At 35.5% G+C, this 23,209-nt stretch overlaps 1 protein-coding gene and 2 long non-coding RNA genes across 3 annotated transcripts; 1 reads left to right on the forward strand and 2 right to left on the reverse strand.

The window, feature by feature from the left end:
- Window positions 1-2,403: 2,403 nt before the first annotated feature.
- On the reverse strand, window positions 2,404-5,069 carry LOC137395200 (uncharacterized). Its single transcript, XR_010978460.1, has 3 exons — window positions 5,028-5,069; window positions 3,491-3,571; window positions 2,404-2,439 (listed from the first exon to the last, which is right to left on the reverse strand). It is a non-coding gene; the product is annotated as an uncharacterized lncRNA (long non-coding RNA).
- Window positions 5,070-7,526: 2,457 nt separating this feature from the next.
- On the reverse strand, window positions 7,527-10,757 carry LOC137395201 (uncharacterized). Its single transcript, XR_010978461.1, has 3 exons — window positions 10,678-10,757; window positions 10,071-10,169; window positions 7,527-7,595 (listed from the first exon to the last, which is right to left on the reverse strand). It is a non-coding gene; the product is annotated as an uncharacterized lncRNA (long non-coding RNA).
- A 4,023-nt stretch (window positions 10,758-14,780) lies between these two features.
- Window positions 14,781-16,652, forward strand: LOC137393986 (uncharacterized). Its single transcript, XM_068080703.1, has one exon. It carries the CDS (start codon window positions 14,781-14,783, stop codon window positions 16,650-16,652), a length of 1,872 nt encoding a protein of 623 aa, XP_067936804.1.
- Window positions 16,653-23,209: the final 6,557 nt, after the last annotated feature.

The following is a 23,209-nucleotide window of genomic DNA, read 5'->3' on the forward strand; positions in this document are numbered from 1 at the left end:
AATGTTAAACCTGAGCCACTCCTGAGCCCTGTTTCATTGGTCCATGATTCAAACTCAAGCATACTAATTTTATTAAAGTTGAGATGAATCGATTGACATGGTCAGGAAAGGGACGGGATGGACGACACCCGATCAACAAATAGAGCATGAAGCAAGCGCTTTTCCAAATTATACGTAATCTGCTAGATGAATGGGGCGCCAAAACCAATAGACACAGCTAAAGCTAATGATCTGCTTATTGACATATATGTACGTGTGCACATGTGTACCAAGTTCAACAATTGTGCATACAATAATGCTGCATTCATGAGCTTGTTTGATTAATCAGCCGTTCAAATTTTAAATCAGAACATTTAAAGCTGTCTATAGTACTGTCTAAGTTGTACTGCTTGCAGAAGCAGTACAACTTGTGACTAAACCCAAGCAAAAAGGAAGCTATATGCAAAGTCTAGTTATGGAAGAAATGAATAAAGCAAGACATGAAAATAACCTGCTTTAGTACTACCAGCCTTTCTAGCTAGAGGTTTTATTGCCTTGTACATTACAATTAGTTTGAGAATGATCAAATGGCCTATAATTTGTGAATGGAACATTAAGAAATCAGATCAATAAGCAGTCTTTTATAGAAATCTGTAATGCCTTACCTATAACCTATAATTCATATAGTCATTGAATTCTTAAAAACTTTACAAAATGTAGCCAGATTTGATTGGCTTCACTGTCACTAAACAGCCTGTGTATCATTATTCAAAACTATTTGTATAACCTATAAAATATGATCGTTTTTTGTTTTCAGAGAAGAACCCAAATTCGCGAGTTATAGAAGACATTTCTACAAGTTTGTGCCTTTTCGTGAGGCTGCTTCAAAAAGATGTGACAGCTGAAGTCTGCTCTGCTGTATAAGTCTGACTGCGCAAGCAATTATGTAAAAAATACATGGTTGTTATTGTTATCAGCATACAAACTTTTGGACTTGAGCCTAAAAATTGTGTCAAAATCTGAAGTAATTTGTAATATACGATGTCTGGAGTTTCTCAAAACACTGCAGATTAATAAATTAGTACACAGTTCTCTGTGACAGTTTGGTTCTCCGTTTGGTTCAAATAATAGGTAATGATCCATGCTTGACACCTTCCCCCTTATAGTTACAAATTTATGGATCCCAATAAAATTAGTACAAATGGTCATAGTGGCAAAATAAGGACGATAATGCTCTTCTTAGAATTCATACAAAACATCAAATAATAGTAAAAAACATCGGAGCATTTTCGGATCCATCTAGAAGTTGTCATCAGAGAAAAACAGCTGCAAAAATTGAGCAAGTCTGATTCAAATGACAAACAAGTCGTTGGCCCTGTTGATTGATGACAAAAGTTATAAATTATTGAATATAAAAATAAACAGGTTATGTTAATGTAAGGTTTACACATTTTAAAACGAGATTTCTATTTCTATTACCTTTCCTTATGCATTATTTGTTTCCTGTATCACTAAGGCTGCACCACAATTCGCCTGTCTCTAACTTATAGCACTTGTCGCAGGAATGACTAACTCTATCATCTTCACTATTTTGAAGAGGCATGCATTTAATGCGCTATAAGATTTAATTGCATTATCATAGCTTTTTGGTATAATAAAGCCCCATGTAACACAATAAACACCTAAATATTGTAATATAGTACCAAAAATTTTGTAGACAGAGAAGCGACAAAAATTTTTTTTTGGTAAGGTTTGACTTATTTTTTTATTTTAGTAACTGTAAAGTGTAACGATTGTTGTAGGTACGATTCTTCAGCTACTGAAACTTGCAACAGGCCAATTTAAAACAATAAAACTTGAGTCAGAATTTTCCATCCGCCTCAAGCCAATGACACTAACAATGCAACAAATACATTTGCAGGTAGTTGATGTTTAGAGAATATCCAGCATGCCACAGAGCGGCTGACATGCCAATATCGATATTTCAAAAACTTCATAAAGTTGCAAACTATTCAGATAGTTATTTGGTGTATTATTTTATGCCTCCTTGGCGTTTTGTGAGACCATAGAAACAAAACCCTGAAATTACTTAAACTTTTTCAAAATGTAGATATGGTTTATGGGCTGCTTCAAGTAGGTTCACAGTCAGAACTACTAGAGTTTATTGACTGTTTATGCGCTATAAGAATGAAACATAGAATACATTCAGCATTGCTGAAGGCCCGAAGGAGTAGAGCTACTATAAAAAGACTAGTTCATAATAGTAATGGAAGTGACTCATCATCTTCATCAGCATCTGCTAGAGTCTTTTTCGCTCTAAGTTTTACCAGGCATTTATAGGACTTTACGAAAACAACTATGAAAACTACAAAGAAGCAAGCCAGTGCATACGCTGTCATTGCCCAACCAAAGCTGACGTATTCAGTCATGATCCCGGAGTAAGTTGGGCCAATGAAGTCCCTGTAATGTAACAAGAGACACAATTTGATGTTTGTTCAAACGTCCCAACTGTTGAATATTAGTATTATAACAAATCAAAATGAAATGTATTTTACTACAAATGGATTGACCTGACCAATTCTCATTGGTCAGTTTGGACTGACCAATGAGACTGACCAATGAGAATTGGACTGACCAACTCTCATTGGTGAGTCTGCTTATCAACACAAAGTATGTTTAGTGGTGTATCTCCACTACACTTCAGCGGCACATTTCATCAATGTAGCCAGGTTTTTAGGCCAACAAAAATCTGAAATTGCTCGAAGCAATTACTACCCCTGCCATCTTAACAGTTCAGGCATACTTTGCCTGCTGTTGGAGCGAATATTCTTATAGGAGACATTTTATTTTATTCAACTCGTTCAAGAGCTTAAAACCAATGTCAAAGTAATTTCAGCAATTACATGTACATAGCATTTAAACAAAAGCATCAAATAAAACTATACAAAACACTAAAAGTAAAATCCTAAATTATATGTAAAGACTAAACTAATAAAATAATCGGCAGAAGTACAAAAAGGTGTGTCACTTTAACCTTGAAACTCAACAAAGCAAGTGCAAGCTCGGCATTGCATAAGTTCAGTATACTGTAGTACATAGTAAGTATGTAAATATTCGGTAGTACTTACACTAAAGAATAGTTATTCATTCTACTTTAACGTTGGATTTTTAATGTTTACCATTGATTTTCTGTTTGCTTACAAATTTAAACGATGTTACATGTGGAATCTCAAAACAAAGATTTGCAAAAACTTGACATTTTTAATGTCTACCATTGTTTTTCTGTTTGCTTACAAATTTAAACGATGTTACATGTAGCATCTCAAAACAAAAATCTTCAAAAACTTGAAATTTATATCAAAAAATTTCTTTTACGGAAGTGATCGCTTGTCGAAGTTTAACTGTATCTAATATTTTGTCCCGCGCGGCTTTCCTTCTTTTTATCGACAGACTAAAAAGAAATGGGAGTTTTAACACCAAAGTATTTACTTGGTAAAACAAAGAGACTCACCCTAAGGCATATGAGCTTGACCAGAATGCAGATAACAAGGTTTTGGCTGATTTGTCTAAAGACTTTTTTTCTCCATTGCTCCTGTTAAAAAGCAGTGTGATGCTATTACAGTACAGAACATGCTACTGGAATGATAGCGAGTGAGATGACAACTGCTTCTTATGATAGCCTGAACTGATTGCATGGATGGAGAACAGATGAGAAGCTAGAAGACGAAATATGCATCGAAACTAGACTTACCAACAAGAGCTGACAAATGACGTTGCAAAATCTCACTAGTTGTTCTAACTCGAGCACTCAGTGCCCTTGTAGTTTATACAAATCATACAGTACAGTTATTAACTCCCAAAAAGTTTCATCTATTATTATCATAGCTCTAATAACCACAGACCTATTAACTATACTTAATAGTATAGTAATAGCCATGTGTAGCCTGTCACAATATGTCTAAAAAAGCGTACCATTTGTTGTTTGTTTTCTACGATTTTCCTGATGCTGTTTGCATAACATCTAAGACCAAACATTTATATTCATAGCAGACTGCGATCAGTGTACCATTTATTTATCAGTGTGTATGCATTTGAAATCAGATTGTACACCTAGCTACCTGACAGGTTAGCCCATAGCATAGGGCAACATTGATAATTTTGCAATATTTTTTGAATAAACCAATATACATTTTTACTGGCACTTTACATATGAAATAATCAACTTTATGTTTACAAATTTGCAGGGTAGAAAATGCATAGCGTATAAGCTATGCATCTAAAATTTTAAACCAATATCTTGTGTACTTTAGTAGTTATGTCAAATTACATGTAGCAACAAAGCTGTCCTCTGTCATTATTTCAATGTAAACAATGATGACTCGCTTGCCTGACCAACTGCGAGTGAACAAAGCGTTGACGTTACGTCGCGAGGAATGTGGCTATTTATGAAGGACACCGTGGCTTCGCATTGCCCAGTCTAGTATAGTTAATAGGTCTATGCCAATAACAAGTAATTCATTAAGAATTGGAATTAAGAATTTTATCAATTTTTATTGTCCAGTAAAAATTGATGAAATATCAAAATCATCTGTCGTTGAGTTGAGATAATTAAATCCAGATCTGTTTATGGGATAGTTTTATTATAAGTGCATGGACAAATCTTGCTGTTCACAAAGGGGTATTAGTCTTATGTGTGTGTTTATTTTTAATGAATTATTATTAATTGTGTGAACAACTCCTGTCATCACTTGAGACACCCTATGTATGATGTGTGTTTATAGAAATGATGATTTATTACTAGTTGTGTAGACAACTCCTGTTATCACTTGGGACACACTATGTATGTGTGTTTAAATAGTATTAATGATTTATTACTAAATCTATAGACATCTCCTGTCGTCACCCTATGCATGATTTTACTAATTTTGTGGATCGTTCAAGATCTGGTACCCCATTAAAAGCAAAAAGACTTAATACTGTGGTTTTCTGGATGTGATGCTGACGACCATTTAGCTAATCTAATATATAAAAAACTGTTCAATACTTACTCAGAACTGTTGAAATAGAGAAGATCCAAGGATGGTACAAGCTCCAACGCGATGCCAATTCCCATAAATGCAAGACATAGCAAGACTAACCAGAGAGGCCTACAACCATTAATTATGCCTTTCAAATGCAAACTTGTTTGTTTGTCTAATTGTTGAATAGATTTGAAAAACCCAAAAAGCTTTATACCTGTAATTGTTTGAACAAACAGATTTCAGATCAGGCTTATAATTGACCAATCAGCTGGAGAGATGACTGACCAATCAAAGTGGCATATTCTAACTACCTCTGAACAAAGGCAATTATGTACATAGCGTTGAGGTACGGCCACGCGTACCAATTTTTTCGTTGATTTTGACCGAAACCATGAAATGAACGAAAAACACAGAATCATTCGGCTGAAATTCACAGAATTGTAAAAGCTGTACATGCATACCGTAATCGTCGACGAAACATTTTTAATCGGCTAAACAAATTATTAGCGAGCACGATCCTAGCAGCTTTTACAATTTATATAGTTCGAGGCACATAACGCGACACGCAAGAAAAATACTGACGTGATTTTCCATAGTAAATACGATGCAACTGACTTGATTGCGCTAAAGATGACAACTCTTTCTACAACGAAAATTTTGCTGCTAAAAAGAAAGGATTTGTAGCCATGGTGTTCAAACGGTAAATAACCAACAATAGTGCAATCTAAGCAGTTGCATCGTATGTACTATGTCGAATTGTGCTGGTACTTTTATTGTGTGTCGTAATACGTATCTCAGACTATATAAATTGCAAAAGCTGCTAGAATCGTTATTGCTAATAATTTGTTTAGCCAATTAAAAGCGTTTTGTTGAAGATTTCAGTGTGCATGCACAGCTCTGACAATTCTGTGAATTTCGGCCGAATAATTCTGTGTTTTTTGTTTATTTCATGATTTCGGTCAGAACTAACGAACAAATCCGTACATGTGGCCATACCTTTAGTCTTAGACTTAGTTGCGCGCTTGACTGTTTCCTGACTTCACTCAGCTTTCACTGACCTATCGTATTAAACCGGACAGCTGCCAGTGGATTTATGCAATAACTGTGGACTTGGAGTTTTAAACTGGGGATGTCTTTGGCAACACATTCAACTAGCCAATAGCGTTGAATAAACTCATAGTTATACATACATGCTACCGATTACTAGTTACTAGTTACTGATTACCAAAGGAGCTCTGCCACAAATATTAATCTGTTGTACTCATCTTCGACTTTGCCACAAATGTCAAATTATTATAGATATTAATTTATGGATTCTGCATTATACCACATTCTAAAAAGGGATCACGTTTACTTGACTTAAACACTATTACGCACATTTTTGGCAGGTAATTTTTTTGTATTGGCCTCATGATAATAAAATTATTAGATTGCTTGTACCTTGTTTTCATTCCAACACTATTCGCATTATTCTTAAGTTTCTTTAGTACGACTAAAGATGCATTATGTGAAACTACGTAAACAAAATTTAGATTACATGTAAAATTAAATAAATAATATAATAATGAATAAAAGGAAATTTGTCTTGTTAATTCATCGTAACTGATGCTTAGATTTGCTGACCGCAATATAATTATGTGTCACAAATTAACTCACACTATAGTTTAAAACAACTTAATTGGTGCAATTTTTATTATTATACATTTCACTTTTTAAATTTTACCAGCGTTTTCATTTTTACTCTTTTCGCTAAACTTCGACTATCATAGTGAGTGTAACATTCACTACAGAGACCTCGAGGATAGCTATAGAAGACCTCAACCAGAGAGCTCTGCCTGTCAGATTAATGATAGAATTTGCTTCAATCAATAATGCAATTTGTCATGAGAAGGTTAACTCTGACTAAAATCACTGTTTGGCCTAGGCTCGCAAAGATAGCCAGAACAAGAAGATGGCAACTATGTGCACATGAAATACAATACACAGACAGTGATGTTATTGTAAAATTGTAGTTGCTAATTGATGAATTGTAAACAACAGATACAACAATCATACAGCAAAATACATAGTGAAATGTGCTCTAATAAGGGCCAATATAGTGTAATGCGTAGGAATTCGTGTATGCATTAACATTTACTTAAATTTACCTGCATGAAACGCACTCACCAACCACAGCAACAAATCCAGTAAAAGTGTACTTGGATGCTACATGATGATATGAGGATGTAGGATGCATACGCTAAAGGCTACACCATCTCCTAATTACATTATGACATGCTTTTCCAACAAAACTTAAGAAATATTTATGGTAGATTAATATAATTTAAAAACTGCATTACATCAGAACCTTTCATCAAGCTCAAATTTAGGCTGCTCACTGATTCACAGAGGTTCAACGCATATTTCTGGAGCGTAAATGCTTGACCAAGCAGCTTATTGAGGTAACGCGAGCTTCATATATAGTCAACGAAACATGAAAGTGTTCGAGACATACCTTGTAAATCCTTGAAATAATGGACATGGCCCCAAGAAGAGAAATGTAATGGTATTCACCAGCAGTCCACACACCATGAGAGTCAGAGGACTCAACCAACTCTAAATAATAAACAAAATAACTAGCTAGTGTTGTCAATGAGATCTGAACTAGCTCGTTCATATTTAACCTCACCGACCACAGATAAAGACGTGTACTACTTTGCTTGCATACTACATTCTCTCTCTTTATTCTATGATGTATCGCTGCAATTAATGCCAATATATAGTTATTAAAAATAATGCCAATAATTTAGAATAATAACACGGAGATAATATAAAAGCTGCTATGATAAAACGTCTTTTATACGCTGTCGCAACATCGTCTGCGGTGATTGTAGTCGCTGAGATGTAGCTGGTCCACATTTGTATTTCAGCTTAACGACGTTTCAGCTATTATTGCTATTACAACAAACGAAATTTCGATACGAATGTGGGAGGGGAGAGAAACAGAGATATTGACAGTTGTATGAATAATTGAATCATTAGCTATGTTTTGCAGCAAATATGCACACATTTTTATGATTTAAACAATCTCAAAAAGATATTCAATAATACTATAATATAAATAGCAATTATGCTTTCCAAATGTTACGTTCATGCACCTGCTTAGAAAGTGTTTTATGGCACTTTTGTCTAACCAGTAATCTAGCCAGCGTTTGTAAAAACAGACAACAGGGTAGCGGCGTCGCGAGTAAAGGTCATCACCGCGACTGTCGGGTACTTTAATTAACAATGTTTATGCAGTTTGAGTTTGCTATGCGTAGATGGTTACTGCAGTTTTGTTGCAAAATATATATTTATATGAACAATATTGTTTGGTGTACTTAGCCTTATATCTCTATGGCTAAAATACCTTTATTATTGTATTTGTAATAAATACATCCCTTTGATTAGGTCAATCATTTACAGTTCACATCATAGCTTGATAGAAGGTCTGCACCGTGATGTGATTTTTTGAAATATACTCATTTCTCTTTCTTCTCACCTCCGCTTTTCGCAAAATATGTAATACCCGTAGGTTAGCCGGATTTAATCTCCTATCTTCACTACCTCCTTGCCTTATCCCTTTGTTACCTTGTAAATATTGTTGTTTCAATCTATTCATACTGTTACTGTTCTAGTCAGGCCATTTACATACTTGTGCACACTATAACCTCTGTGTCAAACTGTATATGCAGCTTACTTTTCACTAGTTTTGCATCATGAGCTCATTGCTTGCCACTTGTCGATCATCACTGATAGACCTCGGTCTAAACTCATAGTGCTTCTACATTATCATCAAATGCACCTTTCCTATCTACCAGCTATTTTATGTTAGACTAATAGTAATTATGGGATGTGGAAGCAAACTGGTCGCAACTTTTTCCATGCTCTATAATCTCGTGTATGCATGAAATGTCTCAGTTCAGATCAGAATAGAAAGCTAGAAACTACAAGCAACTTCTCTCTTCACTCAGGATTAATATAATAACTTGTGCACCAGCAACTTATAAATACACCAACAATAGTGCTGCCTTATGGATGCATATCGTATGAAGGTTTATTATTATTAGTAGCGTTGCACCAGCAGCTGAATTACCACAGAGAATCGTGATTTTGTCAAGCAGTAGTAATTCATACCAGCAAGCTCGAAGGTTGACTTGCAACCAAATTCCCATTACAGTTATTTGGTATCAAAAGGTTTACCATATCTTACTCTGTTGTGTTGTAGGTGCAAAATATGTGGAAATGTCATTAAAAGCTCTTGAAATCTAAAAAACGAACAGTTAAAAAAACGGCCGAAGGTTGGAATCCCTTTATTTTGATGACATATTCAACTCGACCTGGTTATTGTTTCGACACGTGATGTTATCACATGAAATGAAAGGCCAATAAAAGGCTCAATATAACACTTCTCGTAGCACTGGTTTATGATAAACACTTTGGGTTCTATTGATAAACATTATAGAAAAACCACAGTAGTATTAGGCTGAAGAGTACACAAAAATATTTGAAAAATGTTCTTTGCCTGTTGCTTGAAGCGGATGAATGTGCAACAATTAGGTGAATTGCTATCAAGATATTACCTACAGTTTTTGAGTATTTTTTTCAACTCCTCAGATTCAATTTTACCCATGACACAAATATTAACGCTAGAGAGAAGCTGTTGCACTTCATAAATGGAAATCGTTGTAGCGATAACCGTATCTTGTCGTACTCTGAAATTGAATGTCATTGGTTGCAGAAACCAACACCTCTAATACCTGACAGTTATTCAAATTTTCATAGTCTCTTTCAGCTAAACAAAAAAATTGTAATTGAATGATTTAGCCAAAAAATTTGCAACTGTAGAACTTTTATATGGAAGTAACAATGAGATAAATATGGATTAACCAAAACTCCTAACACGCTATGATAGCATAACTCCTAACACGCTATGATAGCATAATCCAACTTATTGTAAGGTTATTTATCAATAGTTAGCAATAGCCAAGCTATACTGACACAAACACGCTATTTTGAACTGATTAGAACTAGACTGAGATATAAACCTACCAGCTTATCCAGGGCTGTTGCTATGATAGGTGAGCCGATCGAGAAAGTGAATGAAACCAGCACAAACGTTAGAGCGCTGATCTCTTGTGTCAACCCATACTAAAACAATCACAAAAAGGATCATGAGATTTTGTGTAGTTCTACTAGTAGTAGGTTCTAGAGGTAGGTTTTACTGTATATCTCTAAACTTAGGCGTGAGATCAGGATACTTAAAAGGAATTTTGATCCCAATCAAAATTTTATATTTTCTTACAATTTTTGTATAAAGAATTTTTATATAACCGTTCAACCCAAGGGTCTCACAAACAGGTTTGAATGTATCTGGTGAGTCTATCTTGTTCGTTAACGCAGGTCAATGAGAACATACTAACTGACAAGAGAACCTGTCATAATTACTTTCTGAATATCATTAATTTACCATCGGTCTTCGGCAACTTCAACAATCCTGTCAAACTAAATGACCATAAAAAATTTTGCAAGAATAAACATGATCAAAATACGAACATTTTGCAGTTACAATAGCGTCAGCCCCTTTCTAATATATACTAGGGGTTTTTTGAGGATTAAGTAAGGTTTAATTTAAACAATAAATGAAGAAATTCTTTACCGCCTTCCGAAGTTCTGGTTCCAGAACTGGTTCAATACTTGACCATATAGATCCCAAGAAGGCAGTTAGTGACAGCGCTGCTATTATATTTCTATTAAATAGAAGCGTCTTTAGGCTTACTGGCTCACTATTCTCAGTCTGTGCAGGATCTGCAAGAGAGGTTCATATCAATCAATGAATGTTATAAAAACCATACATGATATTGCAATGTATCCAAACCTCGAACAGCCAGCTAATGGCTTACGCATCTGTGATGCTAGTTAGTGACTATGGCTCTCACACAATGATTACACATCTGTGATGCTAGTTAGTGACTATGGCTCTCACACAATGATTACACATCTGTGATGCTAGTTAGTGACCATGGCTCTCACACAATGATTACGCATATGTGATGCTAGTTAGTGACTATGGCTCTGACACAATGATTACACATCTGTGATGCTAGTTAGTGACTATGGCTCTCACACAATGATTACACATCTGTGATGCTAGTTAGTGACTATGGCTCTCACACAATGATTACACATCTGTGATGCTAGTTAGTGACTATGGCTCTCACACAATGATTACACATCTGTGATGCTAGTTAGTGACTATGGCTCTCACACAATGATTACACATCTGTGATGCTAGTTAGTGACTATGGCTCTCACACAATGATTACACATCTGTGATGCTAGTTAGTGACTATGGCTCTCACACAATGATTACACATCTGTGATGCTAGTTAGTGACTATGGCTTTTGTAAAGTTCTGCTGTCTGTTAAATTTCCTAATTTGATAGTGCACTGCAATATCTAGTCACCCTGTGTGATTCACTGTTCCTGCCCAGAGCGAATGCCAGTTGATCTGTTGATCTTGAGTGGTCTAATGATCTTGTGTGGTCTGTCTGACTTGCCACAGTGCCATACGTTTGATTAGGTGTCATTGTTTTATCAGCCTTTGAGTCAACAACATGTAGTTTTTAAGCCTCATTTTTTGATGCTGATACTTTCTTCTATCTGTATTAAGTTTCATCATTACACCAATATCTATCGCATACACATATAATCAAGAGTTAAACAGAAGGAGAATCACATACTATTTAGCAATCTCCTGGATGTGTTATTAAGGTAAATATTATATCTCTCATTTCATGTGTTTTATTTTATGTTTCTAAATGGCTTTTCAGATGACTACCTGTATAATTAGCATACTTTCAATAACCTTTATCGACAATCGAGTTATTATTTTATTGTAGTTTCACGGTGTTGACAAGCATATATAATAAACTTTTAATAGAATATACACTATGCCTCATCACCCGTATGTGACAATATAGCTACGAACCAGGGGATTCGCTACAGTGAAACTTACACACACCAACGGAAGTGAAATCGGACTGCCAGACGTATATAGGATGTACATATATATATATATACATATATATATCAATGAACATTAATTTCCCCTCCAGCAGCCCAAGTGAAACTCCGTTGATTTACAAAGGAAAAGTGATGCCAAGGAGCCAGAGTCGAGCAGCTAGAGCCACGCAGCCAGAGACATCTTGACTTCCAACTTGATAAGTCGCATTACCTTTTCTTTTTTTTTTAAACAACAGCAATTGACTTTGTTTTGTGTTTTGTTTTTTATTAAGCAATTCTACTAGTGCAGATTCTGGTCATTGGGCAGTGAATCATACAAGGGTGATAGTCTCAATTGATTTCTTGCAGAGAAAATTTGTGGTATGAATTTCAAAACTAATCCTTTATTGATTGCTGTCAGTAAAAACTACTGTAATTAAACCTAGAGCATTGTCTTAAAAATTTTGGTATTTTTTAGTAAGATAGCTATAAACAAGTTAAAAAATAGAACAATTTTCAGCTGAAAATTCTGACAGGTTTGACCATAGTGCAGATCACGTTGCCACCTTCTTGGAGTTGTGTCCTCGAATTCATTGGGTTAAATCAATACGAGTTGAGTTCCAAGCTTTTTCTCCTAAACTAAATCATGTCTGATAGCGAAGAACTCGCTTCTGTTCACAGTGAAGAATCTACCAGTAGGAGGTTTTCACCAAGACTAAAAATACAGTCAATTAAGTCTGAGTTACAAGCAACTATTGAAAATCTCAGTGTAAGTCACAAAGCTACATTAAATGACTTGCAAGATAACTCTATTGAACTTTCCTATGAACAGCTTAACAGCATGCATGGAGAAATCACATTAGGTGCAGTTAATATCACAAAACTGCATAGTGCATACAAAGAAGCTCATGAAAGCGACTTACAACCTGACAAGGAAGACATTGTAGAAATAGATCGCGTGCTTGCTGATAACAGGAAGGTTATCAACCAGTTAGAAATTCATATGAATAAGTTAGTAACAAGAACCAAGCACGCTGAGCCAGACATAGAAAGCATAAAATCCAAAAATTCATCCTTTCTTTCCTCTAGACAATCCAGGTCTAGCAAATCAGGCTCGAGCAGACTTTCTCAGTCACTCAACATCATGCAGGCCGAGGCAAAAGCTGCTGCTGCAACTAAACAAGCCCAGCTTCAAGTCGAGATAGAATCTCAACAACTTGAGGAGGAAAGCCTCCAACTTCAGACACAAGTTCAAAGGAATAAAAGTCTGATAGCACAAGCTAAATTAAAAGCAGGGTTAGAAGCTGAGCGCCAACGTGAGCAGATTTACGCACAAGCAATAGCAGAAGAATTGGAAGATAACAATGAGTCATTGTTGCGCCCTCCTGTCACCATTAAGTTAAATTCAGGACAAACACAGCTAAAAGACTCAAATGAGTTATTCCGACAAACGTCACAACGGCCTGCCAATGAGGTGATCACACCACTGCGCCTTCCAAGAGCTTCCCCAGATAATTCTCCTATGATGATTTCTAGTACCCCTACTACAGTCTTTGATCCTGTTGCTCTTGCTGAAGCAATCAACACGGTTCGCCAGCGTCCTGATGAACCACCCATATTTAAGGGTGAGACACTTAAGTATCAGCAGTGGAAGGCCTCCTTTTTCGAAACCTTTGATTTCAGTTCATGCACACCAGGCAAAAAATGGCTCAAACTGCAGCAATATGTTACAGGCAAGGCCTGGCAAAAAATAGAGGGCCTCAGCTATAGAAAAACAGAAAGTGCATGGATGCTTGCTTGGGAGAAACTGGACACCAAATATGGCAAACCAGAAATAGTGGCGGAAGCCATGGAGGAAAAGTTACTCAGCTGGCAAAAAATTGAAGCAAATGACGGCGAACAGTTAGAAGACTTCATTGACTTTCTTGAAGTTTGTTCAGAATGTGATAGTGATTTGAACCTTGGTTCTAAATCTGTAAACAAGCGGCTGATACAAAAACTTCTATTACATATTGCTCACAGATGGACAGCAAAGGCCACAAAACTGGAGAAGAAATTGAGCAAGTTTCCACCACTCCAAGAATTCATCGACTTTCTAGTTCATGAATCTGACACATTAAACAACACATTGACTAAAGCATATCAAGACTTTGGAAAAACAGATAAGTCAGTAAAAGGTAAAAGCGACAAAAGCAACAAAATCATGTCTTTTTCAACAGCAACCACAGCTGATGGTAAGTCTCACAATAGTTACAATGCCAATGGTCTGAAACAAAACAAATACCCATGCTTGAACTGCAACATGAACAATCATACGACGGGTACTTGTTTCAAGCTTGGTAAGCAAATACACTCCGAAATCTAAAGGTTTTTCATGAGCCATAACTTATGTTTTGCATGTTCTAAGCCTGGACACCAAATGACTGATTGTCGGTCTCCAGAGAAATGCATAAAGAAAAATTGCAACCAACAGCACCTCACAGTATTTCATGAATACTACGTAAAAGATAAAGACAGCAAAAGTAAGACTCCTATAGAAGTAATACAAACAGACAGTGAGAAATCAGCAACAGCCCTAAACTGTTCCGACACCAGACCAGCTAATATCATGTCATGGACAATACCAGTGTATATTTCAACCAAAGATAATCCTGAAAAAGAAGTTCTGGTGTTTGCCTTGCTAGACTCGGTTCAAATCGAACCTTCATCACTCAAAATACCCTTGACAAGCTCAATGTACAGACCTGTGATGCAGCTATGAAAATTAGTAAACTTACTGATACTGAGGGCACTGATTCAATGCGCCAAGCGGCCTCAGGACTGCTGGTTCGTGGCTACCATCAGAGCAGAGCAAGTAGACTTCCACCGTGCATAAGCACAAGCAAAATACCTTTCAACTTAGAGGAGATACCCAATGCCACATCAGTGCAAAACTGGCCACACTTACAACATCTTGCCTCTCAGTTCATCTCTGCTCAAAAAGCAGCCAGCCTCGAGCTCGGATTGTTGATTGGAAACAATCTTCCACATGTGTTTATATCTAGACAAGAAATCAGTAGAAAAGACCATGAGCCCTTTGCTCGTCTCACTGACTTGGGTTGGATCTTGATGGGAGACGCCACAAACTCTGCACACAGCTACAACAGTTGCGCTCATACCATTCAATCTGGGACAATAGTAAACTTGGCAGTACAACAGCCAACGACTAGAAAATGTATCTCTTTTAAAATCAAAACAGAAACTCCTGACTTCCCCAACACAGATAAATTCGAACAACAAATACTAAAAGTTCATAGTTCTGACTTTCAAACAAATCACGCTGATGAGATAAAGACCATGTCAATCGATGATCTCAAGTTCCTAAACATTATGAAAGAGCAAATTCATAAAGATAAGCAGGGTTACATAACAATGCCATTACCATTCAAGGCTAAACCGCTCAGCATTGACACAAAAACCACTGCAATGCACAGATTTCATCTTCTTGAAAAAAAGTTCAAAAAAGATGCCATATATAAACTGCAATATCATGAATTTATGTCTGACATCATCACAAAAGGGGAAGCAGTTCTGGCAACCGACGACACTACCAACTCTTGGTATATTCCTCATTTCGGTGTCTTTTATCCTCGCAAGCCTGACCGTATTCGCGTTGTGTTTGATTGCGCTGCTAAAGTGGGAGGAGTCAGTTTAAATGACTTTCTACTACAAGGACCCGATCACATGAATGATCTTCAAGGCATTCTTCTTAGATTTCGTTTGAACCCTGTAGCCATCATGGGTGATATAGAACGGATGTTTCACCAACTCAAGGTGAAACCAGAGCACCAAGACTATTTACGGTTTATTTGGTATGATTGTGATGGAAATCTAGCTACTTTCAAAATGACAGTGCATCTTTTCGGGGCTAGATCTTCGCCCGCTTGCGCAACATATGGACTTAGATTTCTCGCCGATCAATATAATTCATTATTGTCTGGCCATTCTGCATCTCATCAATTTGTTCACCACAACTTTTATGTTGATGACGGTCTCACAAGTGTCTTCAATGAGGCTGAAGCAGTTTCTCTAATTCATGACACACGTGAACTATGTGCTGCCGGCCAGTTAAGACTTCACAAAATAGCGTCCAACAGCCGTGAAATGATGTCACAACTTCCAAGAAGTGAGTGCGCCCGTGCCATTGCTAGTCTTGACCTATCTTGTGATCCGCTTCCCCAAGAGCGATCACTTGGTATTCTATGGGATACTGAAAAGGATAATTTTACCTTTCACCATGACACTGCTACAAAACCAGACACCCGACGAGGTGTACTATCTACGGTGGCCTCAATCTTTGACCCTCTTGGATTCCTCTCGCCATATATTTTAATTGGCAAAAACATTCTACAGGATATGTGTAGAAGTTCAGCTTCTTGGGATGATCCCCTAACACGTGATTTTTTGTCACTATGGAAGGAATGGAAAGCTTCTATTCCAGACTTAACAAACATAAGCATCCAAAGATGTTATCAACCGACAGACTTTGGCGCCATCTTTAAGGCTGAGCTACATCACTTCTGTGACGCAAGTACTCGTGGTTATGGTGAGGTTAGTTATCTCAGACTAGTAAACAACTGCAATATCTAGTCACCCTGTGTGATTCACTGTTCCTGCCCAGAGCGAATGCCAGTTGATCTGTTGATCTTGGGTGGTCTAATGATCTTGTGTGGTCTGTCTGACTTGCCACAGTGCCATACGTTTGATTAGGTGTCATTGTTTTATCAGCCTTTGAGTCAACAACATGTAGTTTTTAAGCCTCATTTTTTGATGCTGATACTTTCTTCTATCTGTATTAAGTTTCATCATTACACCAATATCTATCGCATACACATATAATCAAGAGTTAAACAGAAGGAGAATCACATACTATTTAGTAATCTCCTGGATGTGTTATTAAGGTAAATATTATATCTTTCATTTTATGTGTTTTATTTTATGTTTCTAAATGGCTTTGCAGATGACTACCTGTATAATTAGCATACTTTCAATAACCTTTATCGACAATCGAGTTATTATTTTATTGTAGTTTCACGGTGTTGAAAAGCATATATAATAAACTTTTAATAGAATATACACTATGCCTCATCACCCGTATGTGACAATATAGCTACGAACCAGGGGATTCGCTACAGCTCTCACACAATGATTACACATCTGTGATGCTAGTTAGTGACTATGGCTCTCAGACAATGATTACACATCTGTGATGCTAGTTAGTGACTATGGCTCTCACACAATGATTACGCATCTGTGATGCTAGTTAGTGACTATGGCTCTCACACAATGATTACACATCTATGATGCTAGTTAGTGACTATGGCTCTCACACAACGATTACACATATGTGATGCTAGTTAGTGACTATGGCTCTCACACAATGATTACACAACTGTGATGCTAGTTAGTGACTATGGCTCTCACACAATGATTACACATCTGTGATGCTAGTTAGTGACTATGGCTCTCACACAATGATTACACATCTGTGATGCTAGTTAGTGACTATGGCTCTCACACAATGATTACACATCTGTGATGCTAGTTAGTGACTATGGCTCTCACACAATGATTACACATCTGTGATGCTAGTTAGTGACTATGGCTCTCACACAATGATTACACATCTGTGATGCTAGTTAGTGACTATGGCTCTCACACAATGATTACACATCTGTGATGCTAGTTAGTGACTATGGCTCTCACACAATGATTACACATCTGTGATGCTAGTTAGTGACTATGGCTCTCACACAATGATTACACATCTGTGATGCTAGTTAGTGACTATGGCTCTCACACAATGATTACACATCTGTGATGCTAGTTAGTGACTATGGCTCTCACACAATGATTACACATCTGTGATGCTAGTTAGTGACTATGGCTCTCACACAATGATTACACATCTGTGATGCTAGTTAGTGACTATGGCTCTCACACAATGATTACACATCTGTGATGCTAGTTAGTGACTATGGCTCTCACACAATGATTACACATCTGTGATGCTAGTTAGTGACTATGGCTCTCACACAATGATTACACATCTGTGATGCTAGTTAGTGACTATGGCTCTCACACAATGATTACACATCTGTGATGCTAGTTAGTGACTATGGCTCTCACACAATGATTACACATCTGTGATGCTAGTTAGTGACTATGGCTCTCACACAATGATTACACATCTGTGATGCTAGTTAGTGACTATGGCTCTCACACAATGATTACACATCTGTGATGCTAGTTAGTGACTATGGCTCTCACACAATGATTACACATCTGTGATGCTAGTTAGTGACTATGGCTCTCACACAATGATTACACTCTTTAAAATCAGTTTTAGGTTTAATTAGCAAACATTGTATGATTGATATACACTGTGTTTACATGCTTCAAATGGGTTTGGAGTTGCTTCCACTTCGAACCATAGAAGCGATAAAATTCGAATGCTTTGATGCCATTTCGTTTCGTTAAATTTGTGCAAAGGCATTCACTGTGAGAAATCTGAGTCTACTTTTAACAGCTTTTGTTTTGAGGGATACATCATAAATTTTGGATGTGTCTATTTATGAATGCCGTGCGACTCCGAATCGTGGAAACGGTAGGGTGTGAATTTTTTGAGAACAAGCAACTCCAAACCCATTCGAAGCATGGAAACACACCTCACCCCTTTAACCCAAGTGAGATGGTAATGCCTACTTAAGCTTGGGTTCCCTACCGGAGACTTGTGAGTTTGAGAACTCACCTCAAGATCTTAGCCGTTCCCAAATGTATCTATATATTTCCCTTTTCAATTTATATGATGTATTATAACTAAAACATTTAGTTATAATACATAATAAAATTGAAATAGTTGAAAATTAAAATCATTAGTTTATGATGTATAATATAATTATTATACATCATAAAAATTGAACAATTATCATTGTTGTCTTGCATAAGACTGAATGTTCTATTCTTACTATTAAATACAATGCTATGATGTAGTCTGTGACTAACATGACCTTACTAACGTAACATTAACAAAGGTACAATAAGAGATTAATGAATATTGATAAATTAAGAAATAAAATAGAATAGAGAACACTCAACATGTGGAAGCTACTTTACAATCATTTCGACTATTAAACCACTATGTCTTGATGAATGTCTGATTTTCAACAAATTGTTTGTGCAGGGTTGAAGTGAACACATCGTTTGCTCGAACAAATGAAATGTTTCCTAACTATTCACTATATTGACTTCTAACTGTCAAACATAAATTTGTTTATTAAGGAAAATTATTCAAACTGCTAAAACAGGTTGTTTGCATGGCCAGTATTTAATCCAGAAATCTATATTGGGCAGATCGTAAACATAATTAGCCATATTATAAATCAGAAATCTATATTGGACAGATCGTAACCATAATTAGCCATATTATAGTCCATAAATCTATATTGGGCAGATCGTAACCATAATCAGCCATATTATAATCCAGAAATCTATATTGGGCAGATCGTAACCATAATCAGCCATATTATAATCCAGAAATCTATATTGGACAGATCGTAACCATAATTAGCCATATTATAGTCCATAAATCTATATTGGGCAGATCGTAACCATAATCAGCCATATTATAATCCAGAAATCTATATTGGGCCGATCGTAACCATAATCAGCCATATTATAATCCAGAAATCTATATTGGGCAGATCGTAGCCATAATTAGCCATATTATAAATCAGAAATCTATATTGGGCAGATCGTAACCATAATTAGCCATATTATAAATCAGAAATCTATATTGGGCAGATCGTAACCACAATCAGCCATATTATAATCCAAACTCACCATCTGGTAGAATAAAACAGCCAATAACTGCTACCACTAGCATGATCCCTCCAATGGTGACAAATATAGCAGAGAATCCTCCAAGCTAAAAAAACACATTAAATCGGCAATTAGATAAGGGAGTGAAGACAATAATAAACCTCATCTGTTTACAACAAATTCATGCCACAATCTAGCTGCATGTGCACAAAAAAGTTATAAAAAAATAATGTCATTACTTTAATAATACTTTTGTTATTGTTTGACATAGTACTGATTGCTGCTTGACACACATACAATAAGTTTTCAGTTCAGTATATGCTTCCAAACCATAAGGGGAATTATTTGCTCATAGCCTAGAAAGCTATATCTGACCTTCAACTTGCTGATGACTAACAAAGAGTTGTGGAGTTGATACATAGAAAAAAGACTCATTACCACATGCTAGGGTTACAAAGATTAACAGTAGCAACTATCAAAGATAGTATCTTATAACATTAGAATTATCCTCTCATGGATTGTAGCCTATGCTTTACATTATGAAGAGAATTATCAGTAACAGTGGATCTTAGGTCGGTACAACGTGCATACAATGCATGTGCAACGGACATACAAGGCACCTGCAACGCACAAACATTGTTGGTCCAACGGGCACACACTCTCATCACAATGCACATACTACGGTCAATAGAAAAAAAATGGAATACTTTGTGTAATGTTTTAGACTTGTTTTATTAATAGACTATAAATATAATTAGAATATTGAATAACAATATAATATTATTGCTACTATTATTATTATTATTACACATTAATATTATTAATAATATGAATGTATTAACACATTCATACTGATATTGATATATTCATATTGTTGTGACACATGCGTTGTTAATTACTTGTGTCGGCGTTGTATCCACAATGTTTGTGCGTTGCAAGTGCCTTGTATGTCCGTTGCGCATGCGTTGTATGCACGTTGTATGCACGTTGTACCGACCTAAGATGCACCGTTACTGAATTAGCTGATGTGCTAAATTAGCTGAAGCACATCTAAAACAAACATATCTCATCATTTGTTAAAAGAAGGTATGTTTTATGGTGGAGGTTTTATATTACTAGCCAGTTTGTTCTCAAATGAAATGTAGTAGATGCCATTTTTCAATTGTAGAATAATGGTACCTGTTACCTTTGATCTTTCTCTGTTAATATTTTTACCAGCAGCTCAGCTGTTGTACCACAGAGGCACTGCACAGATGATATAGAACGATATTGTTCAGTTACAACATTCATAACTGATAGTGATAGATTGATGTAGTAGGCAGCTATCATTGCACCCAGTCTGAGACCAGCGCTCAGAGTAAGACTATTGAATGAACCTTGTTACTGTTGCTGATCAAAAAATTGTTAGAGAAGGCAACTCCAAATTGGAATGGACCATTCTCAATGAGAGAATTAGGAGTGAGATACCAAAATCCTGGTCTGTTTTTCAAATAAAATGTAACACAAATACATAAATGTTTATAAATATTATATAAAAATATACAATAAATAATAAAAATGTTGAAGCTTTTGTGTTTATTATCTACCTTAAAAAGTCCACTTCCGACTGCTGGGCCTGCCAAATATCCGAGGCCAACTGCTGTTTGACCATAGCCCTACAAAAGACGATTCTTATTATAGGCTGTTAGAGATAAATATTTTTATAGTTAGTATAAATATATATTTACTAATAGTTGATTAACTTAAAAAAACAAAGAAAACTTTGTTACAAGCAATCACTGCTGAATGATTACCATATTAGGCTTTGTTTGAAATTATCCAGTCGTGATAAATATGACACTCGATGATATGACAAAGCATTATAAAGCGCAGTATGGTATGGCAGAATATGGTGTGGTACAGCTATGGTACAACGGTACAGGCATGGTTTAGTACAGAGCAATATCACAAAGTTTAATATAATCTATCTATAAATATAATGTATTAAAAACTGTTAACTTTAAAAACTATTTACTACATTAACATTTAAAATTATTTGCTACGTCATGGCTGTTACCAGTCCAGTTTTACCTGATAGATGGCATCAACCATGAAACTTCAAGTTTACATTTTATATAAATGCTCTATTTTAATATTGAGCCCTCTGCTTCTAGTAAGCCGCAACCTTCTTCCTCTTCTTTATTTTAGCCGTGTATTTCCATGGCTAAAAGTTTATTACTATAACTGGACAGATGAATGACACAAACATTGAGGTTCATATGTATATAAACTATATATAAACTATATATAAACTATAATATATAAACTATATATAAACTATATATAAACTATATATAAACTATAATATATAAACTATATATCAATTAAATAAAAACTATATAAAAACTATATATAAACTATATATAAACTATATATAAACTATAATATATAAACTATATATCAATTAAATAAAAACTATATATAAACTATATATAAACTATATATTAATTATATATAAACTATATATAAACTATATATAAACTATATATGAACTATATATAAACTATAATATATAAACTATATATAAACTATATATATACTATATATAAACTATAATATATAGACTTTAGCCAAACTATATATAAACTATATATATACTATAATATATAAACTGTATATAAACTATATATAAACTATATATAAACTATATATAAAGTATATATAAACTATATATATACTATATATAAACTGTAATATATAAACTGTATATAAACTATATATAAACTATATATAAACTACAATATATAAAATATATATAAAGTATATATAAACTATATATAAACTATGTATAAACTATATATATAGTTTTATATATACAGTATATATATATAAACACATATGCATTAATTTTTACTACCTGGGCAATGCCAGGCATTTATCTAGTACTCTAATATGAACAGTGTCCGTCCGAAGGCACTCTGATAGCATTAGAAAAAACATTCCCACATACCAGAATTGAGCTCGGGGACAAGATTCAAAAGCAGGCGTGCTACCATCACACCATTCAGGTGCCTTCCTGTTTCATACATTAACTCTTTCGCTGCCAAGAGTCGAGCCGCGTAATATGACTAGGAAAAGCGTATGCGCATGGCCACGAGCCACATGATGCGGCTTTAGCAAGCTTCATACAAATAAATTCTAATTACTGAATAATTAATAAATTAGCCTATCGTAAATGTACTTAAACAAAAAGAAGCAATTATCTGCGTGTGTTGAGCCAATAGAAAATATGCTAACTCATCCTGAGCATAATTTCACTTTGCAAAAGCTTTTATTCTTTATTGTAA

Source organism: Watersipora subatra, chromosome 4 (assembly GCF_963576615.1).
Source record: "Watersipora subatra chromosome 4, tzWatSuba1.1, whole genome shotgun sequence".
NCBI classification, from domain to species: Eukaryota; Metazoa; Bryozoa; class Gymnolaemata; order Cheilostomatida; family Watersiporidae; genus Watersipora; species Watersipora subatra.

Bases quoted from the DNA above. Each gene is read 5' to 3' on its own strand.
- LOC137393986 (XM_068080703.1), top strand. From the start codon at position 14,781: ATGAAAATTAGTAAACTTACTGATACTGAGGGCACTGATTCAATGCGC.